This window comes from Populus euphratica, unplaced genomic scaffold (genome assembly GCF_000495115.2).
Source record: "Populus euphratica unplaced genomic scaffold, PopEup_1.0 scaffold131.1, whole genome shotgun sequence".
NCBI classification, from domain to species: Eukaryota; Viridiplantae; Streptophyta; class Magnoliopsida; order Malpighiales; family Salicaceae; genus Populus; species Populus euphratica.
Genome location: NW_011500004.1, coordinates 303,828 through 321,355, shown reverse-complemented (window position 1 = coordinate 321,355; position 17,528 = coordinate 303,828). Strand labels below are relative to the sequence as shown.

The following is a 17,528-nucleotide window of genomic DNA, read 5'->3' as shown; positions in this document are numbered from 1 at the left end:
AGCATTTGCTAGCAACGACATCACACACGTAATAGAGTTCATACTAGCTAGCAGCAAGTTGATCGAGAGTATCTCAGTTGAGCTTGAACAAGGGCATATAAAAACAAGATCTAGAGTGCTCTTACATCAACATCAATTGTAGTTTGGTAAGTCAAGCCTCACGATCCCTCACCAAACTCTTATTAACAAAAGAAATTTCCTCAGCTTGCTGGCCAGTTCCTTCATAGTTGGCATACGTGGAAGTCAAAAAGGTCTTGCATGAAGAATCAATTGTTTCTGTAATATGAATACATCTGCTAGATAATCACAGCTTATCTCAGGGCAGTTAGATTTCCTTAATACGGCTTGATCAATGGCCTAAACACTGTACAGAGTCATTATCACTTCCATGTTGTGATCATTTGCTTAATTAATATTCCTTTCTTTCACCCTGGAGACCTATATTATAATAAATTAATTAAGCTGGCGGGGGCGCATGCATGCCTATCAAAAACGAAAGACTGTTGCTGTCATGATTTTCATTTTCCAAATGGGAGATCACAAAGCATGATCAATCCTCTCTACAGCTGGTTAATCCTCTTTGATTTTTAATCCCCACAAGACTTTCCAAACGATATAAAAAGCCTCAAAAGGGAAGAAAGATAACGATATTAATTCCAAGTATAAAAAATATGACCTTGGTGATGGTGAGGCCAATCTGAACAAGTTATTTGTGCTTTTCTGAATCTCATAATCTAGCAAATTAGTGGTTAAACATGTTAAGAACAATTGGAGAAGAGATGGCTTAGAGCTAAAAAAAAGCTCACCCACTTTACCAATCGCACTATTGAGCCAACGTTGTTTAGATTCACCTTTACTGTCTCAGTTAACCTAAGTGATACAGTTTGGTCATGAGCTAGACATCTTCACTAATAGGATTACATCTTCACTAAGGGATTGCTGAATGACAAATACTCGCCGGCGCCGAACAATATTATTTTTCCTGGTTTCGAAACAAAGAAATTAATACTGATATGTCACCGTTATTTCTAATAAAAATTAGGTATTTGCACTGCAACGTACATGCCCACTCAATCTCGAGTAATAAAAGACAAACTCTCGCCGGCGATCGACCAATTAACTACAGCTTGTCGTGCAACAAGATAACGGGGGTATGTTTTTAAATTCGTTATTGATATAGTCACGATGTAATCAATATATTAGCTCTATCGACTGATTTTATATGATAAATTAACCGATCACTTGCTTAAAATATAGACATTTCTTTTCTTCGTTTGTAAATCAATATGTCTATCGACTTATGCATTTCCGTGGTTTTCCATTGGGTGTGAAAATAATGGTGCTACCCGTCCATCTCATGCTTAAAATAAACCTTCGTCTAAATCTGTAGTCTTTCCTTAAATTGCTTTTACCAATTACATAAGAAACGTAGTTTAGCAAATAGTAGCTTTTAGGTCAGATAATTTTTTTTTATATATAAAAAGTGAATATGCATACTTTTTGACACTTTTTTTCCATAAAAAATTCTAAATATAAATTATAATATGCATACTTTTTGACACTTTTTTTCCTTAAAAAATTCTAAATATAAATTATACATTTTATACACATATTTAATTAAATAAATCAAGAATTATTTATGTAAATAAATAAATAAAAGTTAATCATTAACAATAACTAAAACAAAAATGAAAAAAATCAAGAGAGATAAGTAAATCAAGATATTTAATCTTGTAATATGGATCATTTATCTAGTTATGTTTAATGAATTTGTTTATTAAAGTGTTTTTTTATAAAATCAAATAATAAAAGAAACAAACACACATATAAAATTAATTAAATAAAAAAAATATTATATAACGTTGCACATATTAGAACATTATCCAAAAATAAATATTTTTTATTTTTAAATTTAAAATTCATCTATATAAAGCATAAAAAAATTATAGATGAATCATAATAATTTCTTTAAAAATTAAATAAATAAAAAATAATTAATAAAAATAACCTCCATTTAAAATGGGCAAAATAAAAAGTTATAGAGAAACAATATTAATTTAAATATAAATTTTTTAAAAAATTATTTTAAAAAACCAAAACTAAAAAAAAAATAAAGAAAGAAAGAAGAAAATGGCCAGAAAATCAAGAATCATATTATTTTGCTTAGAACCTAATTTTTTTTAACCCAAAATATCTAGAAAAAAAATTTTAAACACCTTGATAACTGATAAACAACCTTAAACAACTTAAAAAACTGCACAAAAACTCAAGATCAATACAAAATTAAAAATCTTTCATATCATAGTTTGGTATTTTAGGCAATTTTAAGATGGAAAAAACACTTAAATAGAACTCTTCTCATCAAATTGAACTCATTAACATTAAAATTGATCAAATAAATCTAACACTAGAATCTAGCGATTTCTTTTTTAATATAGCAATGTCTCTCTCTCTAACACTAAAATCTAGAGATTTATCTATTTCTCCTTCTTTTTTTATTCTCTCAAACCAAAACTGAAAATAATAAAAATATTTTTATACCAAAATTGAATTGAAAGAAAATTAAGGAACTAAATAGGTATAATTTGAAAATTTGGAGGTTTAAATTAATTTTTTTGCGAGAACTTTAAATTCATCACCAATTTTTTTTATTCCTCTTGCACTTTGATCCTTCTCTTTTTAGTTTTGTCATTGGTCAACAAATTTAAAATCAATTATCCTTTAATTTAGCCCCATGAAAATGCTGAAATGTAAAAAAAAAAGATCAAGATAAAAAGAAAAAAATAAATAATAAATCTATGATGAAAATGAGAGCGTGAAAAATATTTTATCTACAACCTTTAGATTTTTGTTAATGCATTCAATGACTATTTTTATTAATAAAGTGAGCTGAAAATTTAATAACTTAAATTGATCATGTTACTATGACAACTATGTTATGAGATTTATTTTCTTTGTTTCGTTTTATGTTAATTAGAATTGAAAAAATCACCGCAGTTATATCGTCAAATTGGAATAACAAAACAAAAGTACATAAATAATATTTTGAGGATTGGTGCTTGACATTTATTTAAATAAAAAAAATATTTAATTCAAGTCGTGAGAAGAAACCATAGGAGCACTACAAGTCCCACCTTTAATTTTGCTTTGGTCTCGCTTGCGAACTTTACGGTGAAGGTCCATCTACTAATGAATACTTTGGTGAAAGCCTTGTTAATATTAAAAGCTAGTAATAATGCCCCCCCCCCTATTTCAATATCTTAGTACTATTTAATACAATTTCTTCTTATGTAATTTGTGATCCTATACTAGTAAATGCTACAATGTTTTCTCACTATCTAATACCTTCCCTTCCCTTCCCTTCCCTTCCTGTATAATAATAATAATAAAAAAGTTAAATCTCTTTAGAAAAACATTGTACCACCTGTTAAAAATATTATTCATTAGAACAGTCTAATAATAATTTTGCCTCTTCATCTAAAATGTAAAAGTATGAGGTTAAGGGATATTTTGAGTGTTTCACAATAATAAACACTTTTCTCAACCTTTTTTCATTTGTGAAGTATCCAATATAATCTCTTTAGAATACATCTTCTTGTTGGCTATAATACTTGTGCCTTTCATTTCTCACTACATAGAGCCTTATTTCTCTAGCTAAGATTTTTATATGAATATTTATAGAGTTTGTTTTTGCCAACAAACAAATAATGGACTAATGTTGGCATTCCTTTTGCGTCGTTGATCTAGAATTAGTGAATCTTTATTTCCCCCTGGAAAACTTTGCTAAGGTTGGTTATGAGAGGAAACGCTACTTGAGCAATATCTACTAAGAACGGTTACGAGAGAAAATGCTATTTGAGTAATATGTACTCAGAATAAAGGCCTAATAATTATAAAGTTCTCTTTCATATTACCGGTCCTAAATCAATTATTCAATAACATATGCATATGGCTAATGGTCCTATTCTCTAGATCAACATGGAAGATGTTTAAGTTGTCGTGCTCTTCTTGTTTTTTTTTCAACCTACGCTTTGATATCAATCATTTAGGTCGTGGCGTAACTGGTGCCCTTTTCCATTCTTTTTTAACTAAAAAATGCGATTAATTTGGCGTAACTGGTGCCCTTTTCCATTCTTTCTTAACTAAAAAATGCGATTAATTTTATTTTTTTTATTATGTTTATGTAATTTAGTTGGAAAAAAACTATCTAACACACAAGGTTTAACTTTCTAGTGTATAGGATAATAATAAATTCCTTTCCTATATATTTTTTAAAATCAAGAATAAATATAGACTAAATAATTATAATGTTTTTTTTTTTTTTTTTACATTATGGTGAATAACTTTATGCTATTATTTGTTGATCTTAGGATTTTAAGAAATGATCCCTTGAGAAGTGAAGCTTTTTGTTAAAACATTTTTTTATGGCTTTCATGTTTAAAATAATCTTCAACTACTTAAGCTTCTTTAATGAGAAATTTACTTGCATGTGATTTAGTTAGTAACGTAAATAAGATAACAATAATATACTTTATTGTTATTAATGAATATGTAATTTTTTTTATCAACTGAAATAATCATTTTAGATGTGAATAAATAAATAAATAAATTATTTAGCTTTCATTTATTTGTATTAATAGAAGGTAAGAGTTTGTGTTGACTATGATTACTATATTAACAATAAAGATAATTAATATTATAGAAATATGTAACTTGCGATGAGTATGGAAGAGATATTAACAAATAAAGATAAAAATAATGATAATATGTTTTATAAGATTATTCTATTTTTTCCTAAATTTATTTTTTTAAGTTTCTTTTACGAAAAACCACACCTGTATAATGGAAGAGGCCAATATCTCCATTTTTGTTATATACTATTAATGATCATCATGAAAGATGAAAAACTATTTTATGATGTTAATTAATTTTGACCTCCTGTTTCAATCACATTTTAAAAAAATCTAAAATATTTTAAAAAGATATTTTTATGTAATTCAAATGATTTTTTTTTGAAAAATTAAAGTACTGAAAAACATTAGTATCAATAAAAATCAAAAAAACAAAATGTTTAGTGAATATAGTGATAATTAAAGAAGGGATGAGAGACTAATATAAACATTTCTCCCATTCCAGTGCAATTTAAAAACGATGATGATGATGATGATAATAATAATAATAATAATAATAATAAAGATATAGGGTAAGGATTAAACAATATTTGGTAGTATAAAAAGGAGGTGAATGGTTGTCTTGGTAGATAAAAAATGAGCTTAAAAAATTTGAGTGGGAGGGAAAAAAAAAGTAGAAAGAATAAATTATAGAGTGAAAAATTTGTATAAAAAAATTAGAGGGAGAAAAGAAAATTATTTTTGATAGAAAATCAAGACCATATATTGTTCCTTCTTCTCCACAACAATCACAAACCTCAAATCTCTTCTACATCGACCAAACATCCACCACTACTACCATTATAATTGTTCTTATTTTTTTTACTTTTCAACCCCCAACAATCCTAATCCATCAACGAATTGCATCTTCTAACATTTGAAAAATGATATAACATGCATGATTATCTTATATAGCTGAACCTTCTTAATTCTTTTTATATAACCATTAACCATTGTTGAACCTTCGCATCTTCTAACATTTGAAAAATGATATAATATGCATGATTATCTTATATAGCCGAACCTTCTTAATTCCTTTTATATAACCATTAACCATTGCTGAACCTTTTTAATTCCTTCTTTATAACCATTAACCATTAATGTATATATGTTTTAGTAAATCTTTAGTTGTAATGTTTATCACTACCCGCATGTCATTGAGAATAACAAGTCGATCTTCTAAATGTGTTGCAAATAAGTTTTAAGCTTAATCATTAAATTATGATTATGAAGTTCAAGATTCACTTATGGTTATTAGAAAACCTATGATTTGTGATAGTTAAGGTAAGAGACTCGTTGTGTAAGGGGAAAACGTATCACCCCTAGCATGCCCAACCTAAGATAAGCTACATTGTTGTTTAATTGTTTTTTTTAAGTCGTGTTTCTATTAATTGATTTTGTCTAAGGATCAAGATAGATTTTTCTATGTGAGGAAGTCTCTATCTTACAACGTAAAATCCTAACTCTTTTAAGGTCTAAATTTTAGCAGCACATTTATTTTGTACTTTATATCTTAAATACCTGAAAGTATACTTTACAATGTAATTTTATACCATCAGTATTAAAGTCTGCAACTAAATCTTAATACTCCGGATATTAATTAAACAAAATAGTTGTTGAAGAATCTTTAACATTTTGGCAAAACTCTAATGGATAATCATAAACTGGTTACAATATCTATTTTTTTATTTTTTATAACATGATAAAATTGTGATTTTATCTTTAGAAAATATGCATGAAAAACCTTTAGGATTTTGCCGTATGCATGAAATTTTATTTTTTGTTTTTTGAAATGAAAATTTATTTTTAAATTTTTTGATTTTTTATGATTTTTTAGATTTTCAGAGGAAACTGAGTATGTTCAATACTGGGTTTGCATTTTGCAATGTAAGTCAATAGCCTAATATTATGTAAAATAGCCAGGGGCCATAAATATTTTTTAAATCCTCTTCAAAAAATTTGAATTTTTTAAATTTTTTAATATTATTATATTATTTTATTAAATATAAATTGAGTTGGACCCAGCCCAGCCACTTCAGCTAGGCTGGAACGGGTCCAGCCTGACTCAGTCGGGGTTAGGTAATGATCAACCCAACATCCTTTCTTTTTTTTTTTTAGGTTGGGCTGGGTTGGAACGGGTCCAACCTAGGCCATGTTAGTGGTATTTTACCATTTGCATGCAAAATGTATTCTTCATATAAATGGCTATGGAGGAGGTATGGATAAGAAAAATGAGAACAAAGTTCGCATAGCCAAATGAGAAGAGAGGCTGGCGACATTTCTAGTGGTTTAGGAAATTTAGGTGCGTGGCTGGTAGCGGCAATAGTGGTAGAAGCCAAAGAGGTGACTAAGTGGGGAGAAAAAAAAAACTAGAAAAAAAGATGATTTTTTCTCAATTTTGGCATCAGATTTTCTGATGTTCAATGCTTGAAATCTACCTCTATTTATAAAGAGTGAAAGAAGAACATTTTGTCTCTTCTGAGGACTAATCTTAGCCCTTGATTTGAATTGAAAGAATATCAACTATTAGTTTAAAGTTGTTATTATAACTTGAAAAAATTAGCAGTTAAAGGCTACCTAAACTGTTTATTTTGGGATGACGTTGTGAACATTGTGGTATCAATCAACAAAAATAAACCATATCAGAATGTAGTCAAATGTTGTGTCATCATGATGGTGAATGTTTTTTCAAATTTAGTTAAGAGACAATGCATTAAATGCTCTAAAAAGGTACTACTCAGGTAGCTTTTTCGAGCCAGAGATGAAAAAAGTTAAATGATACTAGATGACATGTTATTTTTTTTTAGTTAAATGATACTAGATGACATGTTATTTATTTTGTCTTTTTTTTAATTGTTGTTGTTGTTGTTGCGGTTCAAAACGGCGTGTTTTGGACTTTTTAAGGTTTTAACATAGAGGTTTGGCTAAAATTTATTTTGATCATCCAACTTTTATTTTTTTTTTTCATTGCACCTCCTAACCTTTTAATTTTATACAATTTTACCCTTGTCGAACTTCAATGTCATCCTTGGATTCCAACACCCTTTTCATTTTGGCCTTTGGTTTTGTATTTATACAAATACATTCTCAATTGACTATTAAACTTTCAAATCTCTTTAATTTAACCCTAATTTCAATCAATTGGGTCCTTAAAGTTTGATTCATTTTTCAAAATAGTCATTGGTTGTGAATTTCTTCAATTTAACTTTTAATTGACGTTAACACCTTGATTTTCTAGTGATTTTACCCCTAATTTGAATCAATTGACTTCGTAAAAATTAAATTTGGTGCTTTAAAATTCCAAGCTTCTTAATTAAGTTCAAGTTGGGCTTCCAAACTTAATTTTTTACCAATTAAGTCCCTAATAAAATTAATTTGATCAATTGAAGATATAATTAAGTCCTTACACCAAATTAAATCCTTTAATTAAATTCAAATTAATTCTTAAACATAATTAAACTTTAATTTGGGCACTGATTAAATCAAATTGGTCTATTAAAAATCTAATTATGTCTTTGAGCTTTATTTTTATGTAGATTTGTCCAATAATGATTTAATTTGACCTTGAATATGCATTATCTCTTCAGTTTTAGGTATAATAAAGCATAATTGTGCTCCAAATTTGTTCATAATTCCATCTTGATTTTTTTGTATGTATTAGACATCTTCTTCGGCCAGTTTTTACCTCATCTCCAATCCTCTTGCTATTATTTTTTATTTTTTATTTTGAAAAAAAAAATTTAGAAAATAACCCAGAAATGGATTATGAGAATGTTAATCAATTTGAAGTAAATTCTCTTTTTAGTTTGTAATTCACATAAATGTAGTTATACTATCCTTGTAGATTGTAAAGAATGCAAGGATAATATTACTTAGGCTATGTTTTAAGTTTTCTTGACATTACCTCTTGATTTTAGTTTATTTAAAATTATCATCATGATTTCATTTATATTATCTAAAAATATGGAATGTACTTTAAAGAAATGAAATGACTTTTGTATTGATGTCAGGCATGCTTAAGGCTACCATAGTTTGAGATCATTTGAGGAGTTATATAGATGTTAATTATGAAAAGTGGTAAAGGTAAAAATATAAAAGAAAATCTACTGAAATTTTGATACCACACATACACCACTTATTTTTAAAGAAAGGATAAAGTTAAATTGAAACTGATATATTTAAAAACATTGGGTGTTAGAGATAAAGTTAAGAGGATCAAAATTACAATAGTTTTATCCAAGATATAATAGTTTGATCTTGGTGTTGAAATTTTTATGTGTAGATTTTTGTTTGTTGTGAGATTGGTGATGAAATTTTTTTTAAATGTAAAAAAATTGTTTTATTTGTTTTTGTGTTTTGAAATTGATTGTCTAAATGGTTTTGATTTATTTGTTTTTGTGTTTTGAAATTGATTTGAATTGATTGTCTAAATGGTTTTGGTATGCAATTTTGCTATGTATTAGTGTTTTTACAAGTTATCAATTCTATCTATAAAAAATGTATAAGTATCGGGCATAATTATCATATGGTGTGATTAGTAAATAATAAAATTACTTAATACATTACATCATTGTGCTAAGAATATCTTGAAATTTATTTTCCTTGAAATCTTGTCATGCATTAGTGTTTTTATTGTTTCTTCATCCTACATATAAAAAATGTACTATTAACTGATATTGTCATATGGTATGATTAGAGGTGATAAAATTACTTAATGTATTATATTATTATATTTGAAATATTTTTAAAGATTGCTTTCATTGTAGTTTTGTAATGAAATAATGATTTTATTGTTCATATATCCTACTTATAAAAATTTTATTGTCATTGTCATATTGTCATTGGATTTTGGTTAATGAATAATAAAATCATTTAATTTATTATATTATTATTTTAAAAAATTCAAGATTGTTTTCTTTACAAGTTTTGTTTTAATAACCGGTTTTTTTTTTTGCAGTTTCCAATGATTTTTTTTGTTCAAATTATAAATTATCTTATTTTTTTATTATCTCATTAAATTATAACAGCTTTTTTTTCTCAGTCAGGTCCATATGTTGGGTTATTTTTTTTTTACAGTTCTTTAAAATACACTTATGTTACCCATTAAAAAAGTTATTGCCCACGCCTAACATGGCACACAAATCTAGTATGGTCTAAAATCGAACAAATTTCTAGATCAAAAGAATGTTTTTAGCTTCTTATTACTAAGAAAAACAAAAGTTTAAGAAACAATGATATATCAATGAAACACTAGGGCCGAATGTTATACCAAAAAGGAAGAGTGTTGCATTATAGAAATGGAGTGTGTGGGAGAATAAACACTAGCTGGTATATCCTCACTGTCTAGCAGTATATATGGAGAGCTCGTAAAGCTTCATCAATCAAAATCAACGAAGCTCCAAAAGAACAAAAACATGTCCCCTCCTTCTACATGGATATGTGATTAATTATTCCTTACTGGGACTCCTGAAATTGTCTACGCGTCATGAATGCTTGGAAAGGAAATAGAATGCAGACGAGGACTGGTTGTGAGTCTGGCAAGGAACAATTCTAGAGTAGATTCAACCATCGGCTTGCTTAGCTGTTTCCCTCTTCATGAGTTAGCTGGAGACACACTTGTGCCATAACTTGGTGTATTTGGAAGCTTTTTTCATGGAGTAAAAAAAGAGAAACAACACCATCTAATTTCTATTTCGCTAAAAATTCTGTGGTATAACTAATACACACACGCACGCGTCTGCCATGCCTTTCTATTCCCATAAAGGATCCCAATTTTGGTTTGGTAGAAAATCAAAAGAAAGTAAAAGTTAACATGTTATAAATACACGATCGCGTCAGATCCTACTCACTAGTGATTGCTGACTTTGCTAATCGACATGATGAACATTTTTCTAGGTTATCAAGCATATAAATTAAGATAATATATACATACTAGATCTATTGATGGCTGAGTATATTTATTCATAAATGTTCAAAACAATGGGGTTTTAGTAGCGTATTAGTTTTTTTACCCCAAGAATTAAATTATTTTTTTATTAATTTTAAAAAATATTAGAAAATTAGCGTTTCAATCCATACCAGATAAAATATTTTAAAATACTTAAATAATAACACATTATATATTATTTTTAAATTTTTTTTTGAAACATCAATATATGAGATTCATTCGAGCTAGCTATAATTTCCATGCGAAATCCACAATATAAGTATTTGATGATGATAAAACCATGAAACTTGTAGCAAGATATAATAAGAAGTTAAATTATAATCAAATATTGAAGGTTAAAAGTATAAATAAAAAAATTAATTCAAAAAATATGGTAAAAAATAAAACCCACTTGAATAAACCTATATCAATAGTCATCACAATGCCATGGGGAGGGATAAATTTTTTAACCTAAAAAAAAAAATTAAGTAAACACTGAATTTCCAAATAGGTAAAAGATATTCAATACTCGAGCTATGGAGTATATTAAGTTTAATAAGTTTAGTTAATTTGATATAACACACACACACACAAACAACCCCAAATTAATAACATGAAAAATCAAACGAATTCAGACGAATCCTCTAAACCAGAGTTAATTTTTCAAAATCATAATTTGTGAAATTTTAGATTTGAGTTCAAACACAAATTTAATTCTTAACTAATTTAATTTTGAAGGATATAATTGGAAGAAAAAATAGTAATAAAAGGAATGAAGACAAAACATGAAAAACAAAATGACGATGAAATCACAATAAATAAATAAAATTTATAAGCCATCTCAAAACAAAAATTAAATAAAAAAAGTTAGGGATCAAATTTGAGAAATGAAAAACTTTGAGAAAATACTCCAAGTTAAAGTGATTTTTTCAAATAAAACAGCCATCTCAAAACAAAAATTAAATAAAAAAAAGTTAGGAATCAAATTTGAAAAATGAAAAACTTTGAGAAAATACTCCAATTTGAAGTGATTTTTTTCAAATAAAACAATTACAACTCAAAGAAAAAGGGCTCAATCTAAACAAAAAAAAAAATAGTTTTTATGATTTTTTTCATAATTAGCATGCAAACCAAGGTAGAAGGGAGAGAATTGAAGGGAAAAAAGATAATCAATGTAGCATCAAAACCAGACAGAATTACCATATATATGCTTCCTAGATAAAAAAAGAATGTTGAGACATAAGATGATATAGTACAATATATTTTTTTCTACTACTAGAATGAGTCTCATGCGTTCTTCAAATACGATGGAGTAGTTAGCACATTGACGCGTGCCCTACACGTGCTAACTATATCAAAAAGCAACATTATCCAATTATTGTGAAAAAACTATTATAAAATGATAAATTATCCACTACAAAGATGATTTGAGAATTTTTATTTTATGGGTGATAGAGTTATTATATAGTGCTTATAAAAAATAAAAAATCAAGAATGTCCATAGACATGGTTAAGTGATATTTTGCTTTTAAGGGTGTTGAAGTAAATCAAAGATAACCCTCAGTAATTCTAAAATAACAAATGATCTATGTGAAAATACAAATATAACCTTGTAGGCTATTTCATTGAGTTTTTTTAAAAGGCCAGAAATATAATTCTGCTATTATAATCCACAGTCATTTATACCGAGTAATTTGGCCACAGGGTTTAAGTTACGTGAATAATCCACAATTGTAACTTCTCGTTTTTTCCTTAGAGCTGAAGAATCCAATACTTTTTATTTATTATAAATATGAACAATTTTGAAGATATCTTTGTGATCAATATACAAATTTATAGTAGTTATTTCACCTGATTTAAGAAATACCCGATTCTAGGACAAACAGAAAAAAAAAATCTAGGTTACTTCATTTTGAGGTTTCATGAAGTCAATATGCTTATAAGTTCATTTATAACTATATTCTTGGATATTCTTCAACTAAAAACCCAACTACAATTAAATTTCAGGTGTCAGGAATTTTTAGGTCAACCTACTAGGTCAAGTTTTCGGACTTAACAACTATGGGTTTTTTTTTTTTGTTAATTAACAAATTAATTAATTAATTTGAAAGTGTAGAAGATAACATGGGTCTATTGGAAGCAACAATTTTATATTGTGCTGCCTAAGATTCATCACTTCTTTTTTACTTTTTCCTGCGTTTCATTGTCATCATGCTGTCACTATGATTTAAATGAGATGCTATTATTATGAACTGTCGAAGCATTTAGCAGCGGATAGTGGTGCCGAGTTCTTACCCTTTGTTTTTTTGTTAGGTATTATATATAGGGGTGGTACACACTAAGTTTTGTTCGACTCCCTACGCCCTGTTTTAGTGTATTTAATAATAGTTCATGAACTCCTAGTGATATTCACACTCTTTCCAGTGCCTCAACACTAATTCATAAATTATCTTGATTAGTACTAATATGTAACTTTAATTACAATTCATGGATAATTAATCACCGAGCCCATGAAAATAATTATGGGATATCTCCATCTTTTGAAGCACTGAGTCCCACTAGTTAGATAATGGTTGATGCAAGTTTAACAGCCTTAGTTTTTTAAGGTAAAATCTACCTTTCTTTTCCTTCCATTAAGAACATAGTGATGGCAATTTCTAACCTTGTGCTGTGTAGCAGCTTTAATAGGGCAGGATGACGTTCTCTTGGAACTTTGTGTTGCTTCGATTATGTAGTGTTGAGCTACATTCAAATCCTGTGGAAGACGCAGCATTACACTACGGGTCTTATAGTTTAAAAGGTGAGGGTGTTGTTCTGTAAAAAAGCTAACAACTAGCATTTTGGCCATTTTTTCCATTTTTGCAAGTACTTTTGGAATCTGAAAGAGTTCTTGTAGATTACTGTCACATTGTATAGAGAAAAATAAGAACAATGAAAGAAAATTTGAAACAAAATAAACATTAGCTATTTGATAGTAAAGGGTCAGGATGGAAGTTTCTGAAAAGCATGGAATTGATATTGAGAAAATTTAATCTACAGGGGCCAAAGTCGAACATTTCTGAAGTTACAACAGCTAAAATACGTGTTTCCCCTTATACGCATCCTCCTTTTCCCCGATTTAAGTTAGGAAAATAACTTACAAATAAATTACTTGTCCTCGAATTCTCATAGAAATTGATATGTCCATCTTCAAGTGACAAAATATAAATTTCATAAATTATAAATAATTATTGTTTTAATAAGAAAAAACTAATACCGCACGTAGTTTCTATGAAAACTCTATATAAAAAATTTATTTGTATAATTGTAGACTCTCCAATCAATTTGCATCTTTAGAGTTCGAAATGGTCTTCCAACAAAAGAGAATGGCGTCTGAAAATGGAACCAACTAATTAAAATGCTTAGTTTATTCAATAAACTTCAGGCTGGGAATTAGTTCCCAGAAGAAATTGCAAAGCCTTGAGGTATTGGAATACGGAGCACACCATAAACTTTGTTGTGGCTGTTGATCAACGTACATGGTTTTGAGAAGTGGCTCCATGGTGGGGATTTGTGGATGAGAAGGAGAGCACCAAAACTAGTTTTACAGCTATATCCTGGAAATTACTGCAGCCTGCGGCTCCTAGATCAGTAGTGGGCTAAAACTTCCCTTGCTATTTTTTTGCAGCTGAGAGTTGGCCGAAACTCAAAAGAGTCATAGTTAATTAATCGGCTGATTCTATCTCTAAAAGGCACCTTTTATCCAAGTTTTATAATAATTTTTATTCAAACCATGCCTCGTTGGCAACATTTTGGAGAGACAAGGAAAAAAAAAGCTTTTTGATAAACAAAACATTTGTCCTCTCACCCTACAAAAGACACCAACACATGCATCAATTTAATATTCTTGAGCCCACTTTATCTTCCTATGAATACAGGCCATCAATTGACACTCCGAAGCAATTTATTCTCAAACGACTACTATATATATAGCTTCGAAATTGGTAATCAACTTCAGAAAGTTCAAGCCTCTAGTCCCTTGGTACTAACAGTTTCTCTCTAGTGCATATACTCGCCACCCCCAACAAAATATATCTTTAAGGCATGGAGATTGATCAATCAGCAACTCAAGAGAAGGCCAGGCCTTTGACTCGTGCACGGGGCTTGCTCAAGGCCTTGCCTGGCAAGGCCGAGGCCGAGGTTATAGGGTTTGCAAAAAGCGTAAGAAAACTTGGACAAGATGACCCAAGAAGAATCATCCATTCCCTAAAAGTGGGACTAGCTCTCACACTGGTGTCCTCAATATATTACTTGAGGCCTCTCTATAAGAGCTTTGGGGAAGCAGGAATCTGGGCTGTGCTAACAGTGGTGGTAATTTTTGAATTCACCGTAGGTAAGTCGATTGATAGGACTTGAATATTGTTTTATATTTGCTCAAAAGGATTCCACAAGTTGTCGAATAATGTATTTCCATCTTATTGTTGTTTAGGTGGAACATTGAGCAAGAGTTTGAATAGAGGTTTCGCAACATTACTTGCTGGAGCTCTAGGACTTGGAGCTCAACACCTGGCCAGTCTCTCCGGAGAGAAAGGGCAGCCCATTGTCCTTGGAATTCTTGTCTTCTTATTAGGTATCTTGCTTATACATATACAGACAAAAGCACTTCTGGTAAGACAATCTGTACTAATCCTAGTCACTCTGGGTACTGTATGCAGCTGCAGCATCTACGTTCACACGATTTTTCCCTCGAATCAAAGCTAGATATGACTATGGAGTCTTGATATTTATATTAACATTCAGTTTGGTATCTGTTTCTGGGTATCGAGTTGAAGAACTCTTGGTGTTGGCAAGTCAAAGACTATCAACAATACTAGTGGGTGGGGCAATATGCATGATTGTGTCCATCTGTATTTGTCCTGTTTGGGCAGGTGAAAATCTTCATAATTCGGTTGCTTCCAATATAGAAAATCTTGCAAGCTACCTAGAAGGTTAGTGTGGTGACTTGAAAACCATTAACTTAATTCGTTTTGTTTCATCTAGATATTATTTTAACTTCAAAGTCACCCTTAAAAGATAAACAAATAAACTCACAGGTTTTGGAGGTGAATATTTTCATTCCGGTGAAGGTTCCGATAGCGACAGATCATTTCTTCAAGGATATAAAAAAGTCCTCAATTCAAAACCCACAGATGAAACCATGGTAAGGACAGCTTCCACTAACTTGCCCTTCTGTCTTGCATGAATGCCACTAACTTAATGCACTTTTGTTGACCTTGGTTGAGCGCACTCTTTACCAATATGCATGCCAGCTTGCAGTACGATTTCTGCTGGCTGTGCTAAAGTACTAATCAATGAGTGCTCCTAAACATCACTGCAGGCAAATCTTGCAACATGGGAACCTGGACACGGCCGCTTTGGTTTCCGGCATCCGTGGAAACAATACTTGAAGATTGGAGCGCTCTCGCGTCAATGTGCTTACCAGATTGAAACTCTTAATGGCTACATTAACTCTGATAACCAAGTAATAATCTATCACGAAAAATTTCTCTGACGTTTACAGGAATAAAAGAAAATTAATAGCCAAGATCCCTGGTTTAATTCCATTAGACAAAAGGGGGCCATACTTATGATAAATAATTACTTCCTCTATTTATTACTACACGTCATAAGCATGCACGCCGTCCATAGTGTTTTGATGAGATCACCCTACAAGGCTACTTTATAAAGATACTTCCACTAAGAGCGTCACATAGCCAGGTTCTATAAAGAAACAAATGAAAAACAAAAAAGATAAAATGGATTCTTTTCTTCTTTCTATAGCTTATCAAATGAATGACTAATGCTGTGAAACACTAACCGTATTATGCTACTCTTTCCAGGCACCACTAGAATTCCGATGCAAAATCCAAGAATCATGCACACAGATAAGTGCAGAGTGCGGGAAGGCACTGAAATCACTGGCATCGGCTATCAAAAGCATGACTTTTCCATCCTCAGCAAATGTCCATGTGGAGAACTCCAAAACCGCGGTCAAGGACCTTAAAATTTCTCTCAAAGCTGTCTCACTCGAGCATGATCAAGAACTTTTAGCTATTTTGCCAGATGCAACAGTAGCATCGATACTGGTAGAGATTGTTGTGTGTGTGGAGAAAATATCCGAATCAGTACACGAGCTCTCTAATCTAGCACACTTTAAGAGCGTGGAACCTACTGTGTCACCAGAGAAACCCCAATTACTTCACCGAGGAGCCATAAATCCTGTTTTAGAAGGTGACAGTGACCATGTCGTTATTACAATACATGAAACGTCAACAGATTCTCAAGAAAATGAGAATCCTAAGGCACCAAAGGTTGGCCAACGTGTAGAATTGTAATTATTTGTTACTGACAATCATGTAGCTAGCTTCTAGCGTTGGACTATTTTAGAGGGAAGGGTTGATAATACTGTAAGAAAAATTTTTCCATGACTTCATGGATTCCTTTGCAACAAGTTCTACTAGAAGAACTAGAAATGGCAGAGGTTTATTAAAAAAGTATTGCTCCTTCTCTTCTGCTATAAATATGAAGTAAAAACTATCTCATTCCATTGCATCTGCGACCAGCCATCGGGTGATGTTGCGTCATTGTGCAGCCATTAGGTGATGCTGCATTTTATGGAGAAAAGGCCCTCATGCCGCCGGTTTGGTGGAGACGCATTGTATTTTGATTGTGTTTTCTTTTCTTTATTGGTGCGATAAAAAGGACAAAAAAATCCGATATAATATAGAATTTTAAAAAATAATTTTATATTCACTCGCTAAATACAGCTTGCATATACCCACATTATTAATATATATGCAATAGACCCAAGATCCGTGTTAATTTGGAAACGTCTTCAAAAACATGTTTTTCTTCTTTTGTTTTTTACGAAGTAAATCCTCGGATAGGAGCAGATGTACAGTTTTTGCCTTATG

The 17,528-nt window shown here is 30.2% G+C and overlaps 1 protein-coding gene across 1 annotated transcript; it reads left to right on the top strand.

Moving 5' to 3' along the window:
• Positions 1-14,561: 14,561 nt before the first annotated feature.
• LOC105141036 (aluminum activated malate transporter family protein) lies at positions 14,562-17,108 on the top strand. Its single transcript, XM_011048116.1, has 6 exons — positions 14,562-14,968; positions 15,065-15,205; positions 15,291-15,563; positions 15,669-15,775; positions 15,953-16,096; positions 16,455-17,108. The coding sequence occupies exons 1-6, from the start codon at positions 14,680-14,682 to the stop codon at positions 16,947-16,949; spliced, it is 1,449 nt and encodes a 482-aa protein (XP_011046418.1). The 5' UTR covers positions 14,562-14,679; the 3' UTR covers positions 16,950-17,108.
• The last annotated feature ends 420 nt before the right edge of the window (positions 17,109-17,528 follow it).

What these genes read in the sequence shown, in the direction of transcription:
- LOC105141036 (XM_011048116.1), top strand. Translation starts at nt 14,680, where the DNA reads ATGGAGATTGATCAATCAGCAACTCAAGAGAAGGCCAGGCCTTTGACT. An exon ending in TCTTGCAAGCTACCTAGAAG is followed by an intron (nt 15,564 to 15,668) that starts GTTAGTGTGGTG and finishes ATAAACTCACAG; the next exon opens with GTTTTGGAGGTGAATATTTT. An exon ending in ACATTAACTCTGATAACCAA is followed by an intron (nt 16,097 to 16,454) that starts GTAATAATCTAT and finishes TACTCTTTCCAG; the next exon opens with GCACCACTAGAATTCCGATG.